We start from the raw sequence: 14,017 nt of genomic DNA, 5'->3' as shown, positions 1-14,017 counted from the left end.
ATGAACACGACGATTAATCGTTCTTCTGTTTATTGTTGTTGCCGCCGCACAACATGCGATAATGTTGGTTCGCTATATTCCGCACTGGACGGTGCCATCGTCGAGTTACCAGCGTTGCACAAAATGACACACGGTTGCCGGTGTGGCGTATCACGAGGCCTGTTATCACTGAAAGTTGTTGTTGTTGTCGTTCATATGGCCGTTGGAAAAAAAGATCGTTTTCCTTTCTGTACCGTAATGTCCGTCGTCCGTTCACCCCCTTTTTTTTGCACATAATATAATCTGCGGAAATAGTCTTAAGCGATTTTTTCCGATTTATGTGCGTTCGCGTGTGCGCCTCCGTTGCCGTCATCACCCCGCGTCGCCGTCGTGTTAGTTCGTCGACGTATATTGTGCGACCGCTCGTATTGCGCGTACTGTTCGCCAACACGAGTTTCGTCGTCGTACGAATACATCGTTCGCACTGTATTAACTGTCGACAATCGACATAATACACATTGATTGTTCGTGACGCGCGTATTATTCGCTTCCACGAACTTTTCAACTGATCAGCGGGCCGGAGCTTAACTGCGCACGCATTTCTCGTCGCCGTCGTGTTAGTTCATCGACGTATATTGTGCGACCGCTCGTATTGCGCGTACTGTTCGCCAACACTAGTTTCGCCGTCGTACGAATACATCGTTCGCACTGTGTTAACTGTCGACAATCGACATAATACACTTTGATTGTTCGTGACGCGCGTATTGTTCGCTTCCACGAACCTTTCAACTGATGCACCATCTCAAGACGTCGCGGACACGTAATGTTGTACTTACTGGATTTTGTATTAACTATTAATATTAAGATAGCTATGTTCTACATTAAGTTTATACATTAAGTGTCCCCCCCATCCACGTTTGTGTAATTAATACATTCAATATATCTATAATATATATATACTCATCCGACCATTCCTATTAAAACACTATTAATTGGTTACCTCAAATCCCGGTTCACTATCACCTCCATCATTCACGGGTCGAGGCTAGTGGCCGTACATTTTGGTCCTTCGGGCCGGATGTAATATTATACAGTCCACAAATAAATATTTTCGAATTTCGGTATCAGATTTGTCTTAACTATGCCCCTGTCTACTGCAGATAAAGAGCGTGCTGAACGTGCCTTGAAGCGCACAATAGTAAAACGCGACGGATTAGTCTCTCAAGTATTATTTTTATGTGATTTAGCGCATAAAGTTGAGACAGATCACCAAGTCCTCAACCTGTTCCGTGCAAGGAAGAGGGATGTCGAAGCTCTTCGTACCCAATTCTTCGCCGAGCAAGATTCAATTTTCGATCTTTTAATACAACTCCTACGGGAAGAGGAGTATTATGACATACATGCACCCTTAAATACGACTTTAACTGATCAGTACTATGTCATAATGGCCATCTCCGAAAATTTATGTGACACCTCCTCCAAGTCACCTCTTATGAACACATCAGGTATACAGGAGCGATCACATATACAATTGCCAAAAATCCAGATTCCGACGTTGGACGGTGATATCCTTCAGTGGATAACCTTCCGGGATACCTTTAAGTCGCTAGTACACGACAACGACGGTCTTTCAAAGTTTCATTATTTATTGTCTTCTGTTACGGGAAGTGCAAGTGCGGTAGTTCGATCGATTTCGTTGTCCGAAGCAAATTATGAGGTTGTGTGGAATGCACTTGGGGAACGTTTCAACAACCAACGTTTGATTATCAACGCACACATGGACAAGATTTTTAATTATCCACCTATGAAGTCTGCTTCATTATCTGACTTGAAGGCCTTTCTCGATACCTTTAAGGAAAATATTGGAGCTCTTCAAAGTTTTGATATTCCGGACAAAGAAGGTTTCTTACTGTTCTACGTCGCGTCTCGTGTTTTAGATCCCTCCACTAGATGTCACTTTGAATCACAGTATATTAACAACGCGCTGCCGGTTGTTAACGACCTATTGAAATTTGTTCATACGAGGTGTCAAGTACTGCAAAATAGTTCTACCTCAAGTTTGCCAACCTCCAATTTCCTGAAGCCTAAAGTAGGGGTCAAGAAGACTTCTTCTTACCCTCGCACTTCATTAGTTACTGCGGCATCCACCGAATCAATAAAATCATGCCCTATGTGTAAAGGGTCACATTACATTGGAAAGTGTACAACTTTTCAAAATATGTCCGTTACACAACGTCTCCAAAAGATACAGTCACTACATATGTGTACCAATTGTATGAGCACCACTCATACCTCGTCAAAATGCAGATCAAAATATACTTGTCGCCATTGTTCAGCTCGACATCATTCATTGTTACATCTCGGTGAAACTGATCACAGGACTTCTGCGTCCAGAACACCAGACAGCCACTTGCGATCAAAAAACAATTCGGATTCTTCGTCTCCATCCTCAGAGCAATCTTCAGCCGCCTTTGTTGGCATGGTTAACTCTACCAATTTTAATGTGCTAGGTACAGCCTTGATTCGGGTTCGCGACAAGTTTGGACGATGGACACCTGTTCGGGCACTTATCGACTCCGGGTCGCAGATATCGGCTATTACGCACACAAGTGCAACCCTGCTTGGCCTCAGCAGACGTCAGAACGAGGTTACTGTCGTGGGCTTGTCTCAGAGTCCTATTATCCAAACTAAAGGTTCTGTCATTTGTCATATCGTACCGCATGCATCGTCTGCCCCCGAGTGGATATGCGAGCCTATAGTATTATCAAGAATCACGGGTCCCATGCCTGCAACAGCTTTGACTCCTTCCATACGCTCCACCTACTCTAAGGTACAATTTGCTGACCCGTCTTTCGATCGACCTGGTCGCATTGATTTCCTCATCGGTGCAGACATGTACAATAAGATATTCAAAAACGGGTATCAAGTTCTTCATTCAGACGGCCTTCCATCAGCCTTTGAGACATCTCTTGGTTGGATTCTCGTGGGAACCTCCAGTCAGGCACCCTCTCAGTCTCGAGTGTGTTTACAATTATCTACGGAACCCTCTCTTAAGGAGTTGTTACATCGCTTTTGGGCCTGTGAAGAGCCAGAAGTTCAGTCTATCCCATTCACAGAACAAGAGAAATGTGAAGATATTTTTCAACGTACTACTATGCGTGATCATACAGGCCGCTACATTGTCTCCCTGCCTTCTAAAATGGACCCATCAGTTCTTGGCGACTCCCGGAGTATGGCTATGTCTCGATTTTTCAACTTAGAGCGTAGATTACAAGCGGAACCTGAAGTATATGCTGAATATCGGTCATTCATGCGTGATTATCAATCACTAGGTCACATGAAAATCGCGACCACACCAGGGAAATACGTGATTCCGCACCATGCGGTTGTAAAGTACTCAAAGGATAAAATTAAGTTGCGAGTGGTTTTTGACGCTTCAGCTCGCACTTCTTCAGGCGTTTCGTTAAACGATACCCTATTTGTCGGCCCAAAACTACAGTGCGACATAATGAATATACTAATTCGATGCCGCTTAATCAAATACATGTTTACGGCCGATATATGTAAGATGTTTCGACAAATCAACATTCATCCTTCAGATTGTGACTATCAACACATATTATGGCGAGACGACCCTACAAAACCTTTAGTGGAGTATGCATTGACGACTGTGACCTATGGAATTGCTTCATCACCCTATCATGCCTTACGCGTACTCCACCAACTCGAAAAAGATGAAGCACACCGGTATCAAGTTGCTCTAGGTGTTCTCACTACAGAAACCTACGTTGACGACATCATAACGGGTGCAGCTACAATTCCTGAAACACTAATCCTTCAACGTGATTTGACTAAGTTGTTGACCGCAGGTGGTCTAGAACTCAAGAAATGGGCGAGTAACTGCGCAGATGTTCTTCGAGATATTCCTGTGGAAGACAGAGTTATGGAATCATCTTTTGACCCAAAGGATCACTGCTCCGTCAAAATCCTTGGTTTGCATTGGGACCCCGTGAGAGACATATTTAGTTATCATAGTGAGCCCTTCACTTCTACTCCAACGAAGCGGTCAGTGTTGTCTGCGATAGCAAAAATTTACGATCCACTCGGAGTCTTGTGTCCTATCACCTTTTGGGCAAAATGCTTTATGCAACAGTTGTGGAAAAGTGGTTATGATTGGGATCAGCCCATATCTGCCGAACTGGCTTCATCTTGGAAAACGTTTTAATCTGAACTCCCGAGTGTATCCTCCGTCAACGTACAAAGATATATTCCCATTGAACAGTCATCGAATGTAACGCTCCTAGGCTTTTCCGACGCGTCCCTCAGTGGGTACGCTTCAGTTGTATACCTTCGCCTGGAGTACAGCTCGATGCCTCCGACTGTACATCTCATTACCGCCAGATCTAAAGTTGCACCATTGAAGTCGGGACGCACTGATGAAGCGTTATCGATTCCGAGGCTGGAACTTTGTGGGGCGCTATTACTCGCACAAACGCTACATCGTGTCCAAACAACCCTGGATTCGAAGATAAACATTCAAGATATTCATGCATGGACTGATTCCACCGTCGTATTGTCTTGGCTAACCTCTCAGCAGGTAGATTTCAAAATTTTCGTGACGAACCGCCTAAAGAAGATTTCTGAGTTGCTACCAAATTGCCAATGGCATCATGTTTCCACCCATTATAATCCCGCGGATTGCGCTTCCAGAGGCATGTTCCCGAATGAAGCTCTCTCTCACAACTTATATTGGAATGGACCTGAATTGTTGAAACAACCAGTCCAGCATTGGGCTTCAACAAATTTCAGTGTAATGCCAAGTGATCAGTTGCCAGAACGAAAACCCACCCCAGATGCGATTCATCTTGTCAGTATACAGTATTATGACAACAGCTGGCTAGAACGGTTTTCGACCTTTACGCGTCTCCGACGAGTTCTCGTCCATATCCTTCGTTACTTTACTAAACTCCGCCGTAAGCCTGCTTACACAGGTTACATCCGTTATTCAGAATTAGAAGACGCTTTGAAGGTACTTGTCAAGATAACCCAAGCTCAAGAATTCCCTTCCATCTTCAAAGGGCTTGATTCGTCCAAGAACGAAGCGATTCCAGTGTCGTTAGCGCGTCTGTCTCCATTTATAGATGCGGACGGAATCATTCGTGTAGGAGGTCGTCTTCGGCATGCTAATATCCACGAGAATCGTAAATACCCTATCTTGTTACCAAAATATTGTGTCCTTACAACCTTACTCGTTCGCCATTTCCACATCAATTATCTTCACGCAGGACCACAATTAGTTGCCTCGCTCTTAGCCGCACGTTTCTGGGTTATATCTAGCCGTTCGGTCATACGACTTATAACGTTTAAGTGCGTAACATGTGCAACACATAGAGCTACCATTCCGTCGCCGATTATGGGAGACCTTCCAAAATCAAGGACTCAGTCAGTACGACCATTCAGCAATGTAGGCATAGATTACGCTGGCCCTCTTATTATAAAGCAAGGAAAACGTCGAAACGCTCAAGGGACTAAGTGTTACTTAGCAATTTTCGTGTGTATGGCAGTCAAGGCTGTTCATATAGAAGTTGTGTCCGACTTATCAACCCCCGCGTTTGTTGCCGCGTTACATCGCTTCACGTCTCGGCGAGGTGTTCCAGTTAATATCTATTCCGATTGCGGAACCAATTTTCAAGGTGCGGACAATATCCTACGTTCTCAATTACAAGATCCAGCTGCTCGCGATCTCTTCTCAAATGTCATACCATGTCAATGGCATTTCAACCCTCCAGCTGCCCCTCACTTTGGGGGATTGTGGGAGGCAGCCGTGAAATCAGCCAAATTTCACTTAAAGCGAGTCATTGGTAGTCAAATACTCACATTCGAAGAAATGACTACATTGGCACATCGAATTGAAGCGGTACTCAACTCCAGGCCGATCACCCCATTTTCTACGGATCCAAACGACTTGCGTGCCCTCACTCCTGGCGACTTTCTTATCGGTTGTCCTATAGTTGCGCTACCGGAGCCAGATTTAACCCAAACGCCGATAAACCGCCTAACGCGATGGCAGTTATTGAGTCAGCTTCAACAGTCATTTTGGAACCGCTGGTCCGGGGAATATTTGGCTACATTACAGGGAAGGTCAAAATGGTACCGCAAGCAAGTGAACCTCAGAGTCGGAGATCTAGTCTTAATGCGTCGTCCGAATGTCCCTCCAACAGCATGGAAAATGGGACGTGTTGTGAACACTCATCCAGGTGTGGATGGAGTGGTGAGGGTAGTGACTATTCGAACTCAGGATGGGATATATAAACGACCAGTTGTGCAACTAGCAATTATTCCCGGAGAAGATGATCCAAACGCTCACTCGTCCTCCATGTGATTTTTCCTTAAAATTACTTCTTCCTTTAAATATCAAATAACTGTATATAATCATATCGTACCTTTAAGTTTAAGTCTAGTAAATAAGTTTCTCTCTACATCTACATCAACGTGGGCCTGTCCACCAGCATACCCGGGATTTCACGGATCACACTTTGGAAGCCTACGTCTTCCAAGGGGGGAGTATGTTGCCGCCGCACAACATGCGATAAAGTTGGTTCGCTATATTCCGCACTGGACGGTGCCATCGTCGAGTTACCAGCGTTGCACAAAATGACACACGGTTGCCGGTGTGGCGTATCACGAGGCCTGTTATCACTGAAAGTTGTTGTTGTTGTCGTTCATATGGCCGTTGGAAAAAAAGATCGTTTTCCTTTCTGTACCGTAATGTCCGTCGTCCGTTCACCCCCTTTTTTTTGCACATAATATAATCTGCGGAAATAGTCTTAAGCGATTTTTTCCGATTTATGTGCGTTCGCGTGTGCGCCTCCGTTGCCGTCATCACCCCGCGTCGCCGTCGTGTTAGTTCGTCGACGTATATTGTGCGACCGCTCGTATTGCGCGTACTGTTCGCCAACACTAGTTTCGCCGTCGTACGAATACATCGTTCGCACTGTGTTAACTGTCGACAATCGACATAATACACTTTGATTGTTCGTGACGCGCGTATTGTTCGCTTCCACGAACCTTTCAACTGATGCACCATCTCAAGACGTCGCGGACACGTAATGTTGTACTTACTGGATTTTGTATTAACTATTAATATTAAGATAGCTATGTTCTACATTAAGTTTATACATTAAGTGTCCCCCCCATCCACGTTTGTGTAATTAATACATTCAATATATCTATAATATATATATACTCATCCGACCATTCCTATTAAAACACTATTAATTGGTTACCTCAAATCCCGGTTCACTATCACCTCCATCATTCACGGGTCGAGGCTAGTGGCCGTACAATTGTTCTATTGCTCAAAACAAAATACAATGGACTTACTTTCATATAAGTACACTGTACTATCGTGATACTACGAGTATCTGATATAAATATAATTTAATTCACTTCATGCATATAGTATATAGTATCTACAATTACTTTTATAGAGTATATTTTATATATAATATTTACTAACACATAAACACATTCAACGATTTTCGTTTCAGCCTTACTGACACAAGTAGATTAACAAAAATTATAAGAATTCATCTTCCTACATCAGTTTTGTTCTATTGCTGTCATTGATTTTTTATTATGTTAATTAGGTAAAACTGCAGTGTTTTAATATGTGTAGTACATACAAACACACATACACACACACACACGCCTACAATAAGTAATTTTTGCTAAATGGCTTTCTATTGAATTCTTCAATTTGTAAGATGTGTACTAGGGATTTCATCATTCCAAATGCTGTAATCAAGACATAAACCTTTCTCACTCTGTTACTTTCTCACTTTCTCACACAGTTCATAGTTATTCACTTAACAACACATTTTGTTTCTGCAAAACTCACAGGCATATTAAACACTTATTGTTTCAGCCTAATCAACATAAATAAATTAATATAAAGATTATAAATATGCATGTATGAATACACCAATTAAACATTCTTCTGTTTTGTTCTACTGCTCAAAACAATATACAATTGAATATTCCGTATTTTAATGTTGTTTAGGTAAATAGTTCACACACACACACACACACAATAAGTAGAGTTACTTTATTTTTAAGTTATAACTAACTTTTATTTAAAATATACCAATAACAGATGAACAAAACACATTATGGACTTTCTTTCTTACAAGTACACTCTACTCACATGAGATGCTACAATCATATACCTATGTAATTTATAAATTCACTTAATAGTTAATACATATAGTATAGTACCTACACTTACTGCAGTTACTAACACTTAAGCTCATTCAAGTAGATTAACAAATATTTTATAACTCATCTTATAGCAGTTTTGGCTATGGATTGCATTAATGTTAATTAGGTAAAACCATGTTTTAATTGTATTGTACATACTAACGCACACATACACATCTACTGTGTGTTCTGCTAAATGGCTTTCTACTGAAATCTTTATTTGTGAGACGTGTACTAGGGATTTCATAATTCCAAATTCTGTACTCAAGACATAAACATTTCTCACTCCAATCATACTGTTGAAAGTTAATTACATAACACTACATATGGGTGCCTACACTTAATGTTGTAGAGTCAACAACAAATTTTGTTTCTGCAAAACTCATAGGCATATTAAACACTTATAAGTAAATTATTATAAAGATTATGAATATGTATGTATGAACACACCAATTAAACATTCTTCTGTTTTGTTCTACTGTTCAGTATAAAATACAATTGAAAATTTTATGTTGTTAAAGTACCTAATAATATGTTGTTGAGGTATAACTGTATGGAACTATGTTTCTTTTGCATAGTTCACACACACACACACACACACACACACACACACACACACACACAATAAGTAGAGTTACAGTTATTTATAAGTTATAGCTCACTTTTATTTTAAATGTACCTTTAACAAATTAACAAAACACTTATACATTTCACAGTATATTAAAATGGACTTTCTTCCATATAAGTACACTGTAGGTACTCACATGATACTATAAGTATCTGATATAAATATTCTGCAAAACATAAATCTTACCCACTTAATGCATACAGTATAGACTATACCGTACAGTTAACAACACATGAGAACATTCAACAATTTTTGTCTCAAATTTACTGTCACAAGTAGATTAACCAACATTATGATTGTATTAGTGTTAATTAGGTAAAACTGTGTACATACGAACACACACACACACCACAGCCCCTCACATATATTTTACAATCACTGACTATCAGAAGTTATCCTTTATCCTCTATAAAAATTTGCTAATTGCCAGCCAAGTAAAACTTAAAAATAAAACAATAATGAACTTTTATAAGTATAGGTAACAGATTTAATACAGTTTTTACATTTTATATTCTTATTTTTCTATTTAAAATAATTTCGTTGTCAACAATATAACATCTCTATCAATATGAAGTATTGCTTATTTCGAAAACGGTTCCTTTGAAATAATAGTAGATTTCAGGTAATCGTTATTTCTTCTCATTGCAGAAAATGGCCGTTTGCAAGTAGACGGAATTGACCTGAAGAGTGAAAGCCAATTGAATCATTTCAAAAAGATTTGGAACTGTATCTTTAGATATATTATAGTAACTCATTTCATCATATTTTTCAAAACAATCATCTCACATTTCAATTCATAAGGTATAACTTCAAACAAATATTGATTTATAAGTAATGATGATCCTTCAAAGTTAACAAGTTTTCTATTATTCGTTTTTTCAATAGTAATCACTTATTGTTTTTTTAATATAAAACTTTGCGTGGTTTTTAGGTGGACTTTGAATGTTTTTTAGGGGGCTTAGCCCCTACAGCCCCTCCCCCACTACAGCGCCTATGACAGACACACACACTTACACCTACACTAAATGTGTTACAACTCACAACTATATCAACTTATACTTATATGTTTTCTTAAACAGTTGTTTGTCTGTACCTACATACATAACACATCGGTACCTAGGTATTTTAACTACAAACAGTTGAGTTCTGCTAAATGGCTTTCTACTGAATTCTTTATTAATTGTAAGATGTGTACTACGGATTTCATCATTCCACATTTTATACTTTTATCAATGCTCCCTATACTTTAGAACTAACTGTACATCGTATATGCTTAAGTTAACTTATTATTATGTATCACCATGAATTGCTATTTGTATTTGTATTGTATTTGTATTTGTTATATAACGTTTATTACTATATACGCCGTGAAAGTTGCTGATTTTATATGTAAGATAAAGCAAGTTATCAGTGGTCAAAAAAGTAGTTCTTCTGTTTTGTTTTACTGCTCAAAACAAAATACAATTGAATAATTTGACCGTATTGATATTGAACTATGTTTCTATTGCATAGTTCACACACGCTCTCAATAAAAGGTAGAGTTATAGTTATTGTACTTTTAACAAATGAACAAAACACTTATACATTTTCACAATATAGTTTATAATGGACTTTCTTTCATACAATTACATAGTACTCACATGATACAAATATTCACCTCAGATGGCTCAGACTTACCATATAATTTATAGTATCTACACTTACTTTTATAAATATGAATGTACAAACTAATCAACTCATCTTCTTATATCTGTATTTTAACCTAACCGTACTTCAATTGTATTGCACATAGACGCAATTAGAGTAAAAAAATTGGGAGGCCTTCAGCCCCTCACATATATTTTTCAATCACTGCCTTTTAGAAGTTATTTTCCACTCTCTATACCACCATAGTATTATGATGTCATGTTACTTTTGACGTTAAAATAATAGTAATGCAATAATAATAATAATGTACCATGTACAAATAATATTTAAAAACAACTGTTTCTGTTTGCTTTTAAAATGTTAAAATGTCACTTTTGGTTCGACTTTGTGTGATCTGTATAAACGTTGACGGTGTCGATGGCGTTTCCATGCGTGGGTATTTATCATGTACCTACACTATACACTCTTGATGATGTAGGTATTGTTTAGGTATGTTTAACGGAAAATGCGAAAAAGGTCATAAACTGGGAACCGGTTTTGCTGTGCACGAATCAATTATACATTCAGTAAAGGAGTTTAGAGATATAAATCCGAGAATTACAACTTTAACAATTAAAACAGACAATTTTGACATGGTATTAATCAACGCGCATGCTCCAACTGAGGATAAGAATGAAGAAGAAAAAGAGCTGTTTTATGCAACACTAGAAGATACGTTTAGCACGTCAAAAGGTGATATAAAATTAGTACTAGGTGATTTCAATGCAAAAATAGGAAGGGAAGAGTACTACAAATCGACTATTGGAAACTACAGCCTACATTCCAGCACCAACGATAATGGTACTAAATTAATCGACTTCGCTTTAGGAAAGGGTTTGGTGGTCAAAAGTACTATGTTCCAACGAAAAGACATACATAAATATACATGGATCTCGCCGAATGGGAGACATAAAAACCAAATTGACCATGTCCTAATAAATAATAGATTCAAAAATAGTATCCTGAATATAAGAACTTTACGGGGAGCTGATATGGACTCGGACCACCTATTGGTTGGTATATGGATGAAAGTAAAAATTAAGAAGTATAAGAAAGGTAATCTAACAAACAAAGGACGTACCGATATAAATAAACTAAAGGACAAACAAATATGCAAAGAGTATGTAGAGTGCTTTCAGAATATTATTAAAAGTAAACAACTAGATATAGAAAGAAACTTAAATGTTGATAAAACATGGGAACATGTAAAAGAAAGCATAAATAAAGCATCATCGAAAGTCTTGGGAATAAAAGTATCGAAAACAAAACCATGGATCAATACGATTTGTGAAGAAGCTGTACAAAGAAGAAAATTAGCAAGACAAGAGTGGTTAATTGACACTAACAACGGAGTAACACTGAGAAGATTTAGAACTCGCCAAAAAGAAGCCAGCAAGATATTGAGATGTGAAAAGAGAAAATACGTTCAAAACATATTAGAAACAGCAGAACTCGATTATAAAACACACAGAACTAGGGATATGTATAAGCGATTGAATGATCTCAGAGGTGGATACAAAAAGAAAGAAAGATTTCTAAGGGATGATGATGGCTCCCTGATAACTACAAATGAAGAGTTGGCAAAGAAATGGGCTAACTACTTTGAAAACTTGCTAAACTGTGAAGAACCGAATGAAACCTTTAATTTTAATTTTAATCAGGAAATCCAAGAATCACAGGATTGTGAAGAACCGACCTTGGAAGAAATAAAATTACAGATAAACATGCTAAAGAATAACAAATCCCCCGGAGAGGATGACATTCAATCAGAGCTCTTAAAGGAAGGCGGAGAGGAAATGGTAATGTGGTTATGGAAGGTAATTCACGAAGTCTGGACAACTGAAAAAATGCCTAAAGAGTGGAAGACAGCGGTGATCTGTCCAATTCATAAAAAGGGAAGTAAACAAGACTGCAATAACTATCGTAGGATAGCCCTCTTAAACGTGGCCTATAAAATTTTTTCAAATTGCCTATTAACAAGAATAAAAACAAAAGCAGAACAAATTATTGGCAATTACCAAGGTGGCTTCAGACCGGGAATATCGACCACAGACCAGATATTTATTTTAAGACAAATATTTCAAAAAATCTGGGAGTTCGATAGAGAAATTCACGTTCATTTCATAGATTTTATTTGATAGCATCCATAGAGAAAGCTTAATAAACATCTTGAGAGAATTCCATTTCCAGGACAAGCTTATAAAATTGGTTGGGATAAGCATTTTGGATACATTTGTCAAAGTTAAGGTTGGAAATACAAACTCAGACCCAATTTTAGTTAAATCGGGATTAAGACAGGGAGACGCTATGTCACCAATCTTATTTAATATAGTAGTAGAGAAAGTCGTAAGAGAGATGAATATTACACCGCAAGAAGGAGTTAAATTCCAGGAATCGTACATAGGACTTCTGGCTTATGCAGATGATCTGGTGATCATGGAGGATTCACAAGACGGACTAAAAGATTTATTAAACCGGCTGGAGAAAGCAGCACTGAAAGTTGGACTCCATATCAATGAGGACAAAACGGAATATATGGTAGTAGGAAGACGAGACACTATAAGATTATATCCAACTCTTAACATCAACAACCGAAATTTCAAAAGAACAAGACAATTTAAGTACCTAGGATCCATACTTTCAGAGAGAAATGAAATCGAAATAGAAATAGGAACAAGAATTCAGTCAGGAAATAAATGCCTTTATGGTCTTGCGAAATTACTGGGATCAAGATCACTTTCAAGAGAGTTAAAATTGCAATTATCCATCACATTAATACGACCTGTTATTACTTATGGAGCTGAGGCGTGGCCATTAAGGAAAAGTGATGAAAGAAAACTCTTAGTTCTGGAAAGAAAAATACTGAGGAAGATCTTTGGACCAGTAAAGGACAGGCTTAGTGGGGAATGGAGAATAAGGAAGAATGATGAACTAGAGACACTTTTTCATAAACCCAGAACACTTACTCGAAACAATAAAGAACAAAAGATTGCTTTGGGCTGGGCATGCCTGGCGTAGTCAAAACCCACTCATACGTATGGTACTGGAGGAGAACCCTAACGGAAAAAGACCGCTGGGAAGACCACGTCGGAGATGGGAGGATGGAGTTAGGGATGATGTGAAAGCATTAGGTGGAGGAGAAGATTGGAGATTACAGGCATCGAATAGAAAAAACTGGAGGCAACAAGGATGTATGTCGGGATGGTCATAGTGGCCGAGTTTACCGAAGAAGAAGAAGAAGAAGGTATGTGTGTAATTCACTTTATGGCATTGGCACGTCGGACATTTTTACGTTCATTCTTACCAACACAAGTAGTCCGTCGGTTTCATTTCATTGTTATTGGTAATTTTTAACATTTATCCTTTAATTAGTATTGTTTTAGTGCACTCGACAAAAATGACAGTGTGGCTGATTAATTGATTAATTATGATATTGAGATATTGTATATGATATTATATTTTACG

General features: G+C 38.6%; 2 protein-coding genes across 2 annotated transcripts; both read left to right on the top strand.

The window, feature by feature from the left end:
• On the top strand, positions 1-4,204 carry LOC149063279 (uncharacterized). The gene is made up of 2 exons (XM_089215596.1): positions 1-239; positions 1,108-4,204. Exons 1-2 carry the CDS (start codon positions 1-3, stop codon positions 4,202-4,204), a joined length of 3,336 nt encoding a protein of 1,111 aa, XP_089071722.1.
• Positions 4,205-4,348: 144 nt separating this feature from the next.
• LOC149063278 (uncharacterized) lies at positions 4,349-6,361 on the top strand. The gene has a single exon (XM_089215594.1). The coding sequence runs from the start codon at positions 4,349-4,351 to the stop codon at positions 6,359-6,361; it is 2,013 nt and encodes a 670-aa protein (XP_089071720.1).
• The last annotated feature ends 7,656 nt before the right edge of the window (positions 6,362-14,017 follow it).

Source organism: Diuraphis noxia, unplaced genomic scaffold (assembly GCF_037042655.1).
Source record: "Diuraphis noxia isolate RWA-SAM2 unplaced genomic scaffold, SU_Dnox_SAM2 contig0001, whole genome shotgun sequence".
In the NCBI taxonomy this organism is placed as follows: Eukaryota; Metazoa; Arthropoda; class Insecta; order Hemiptera; family Aphididae; genus Diuraphis; species Diuraphis noxia.
The sequence above is the reverse complement of the archived record's forward strand: the minus strand, read 5'-3'. Positions and strand labels throughout refer to the sequence as shown.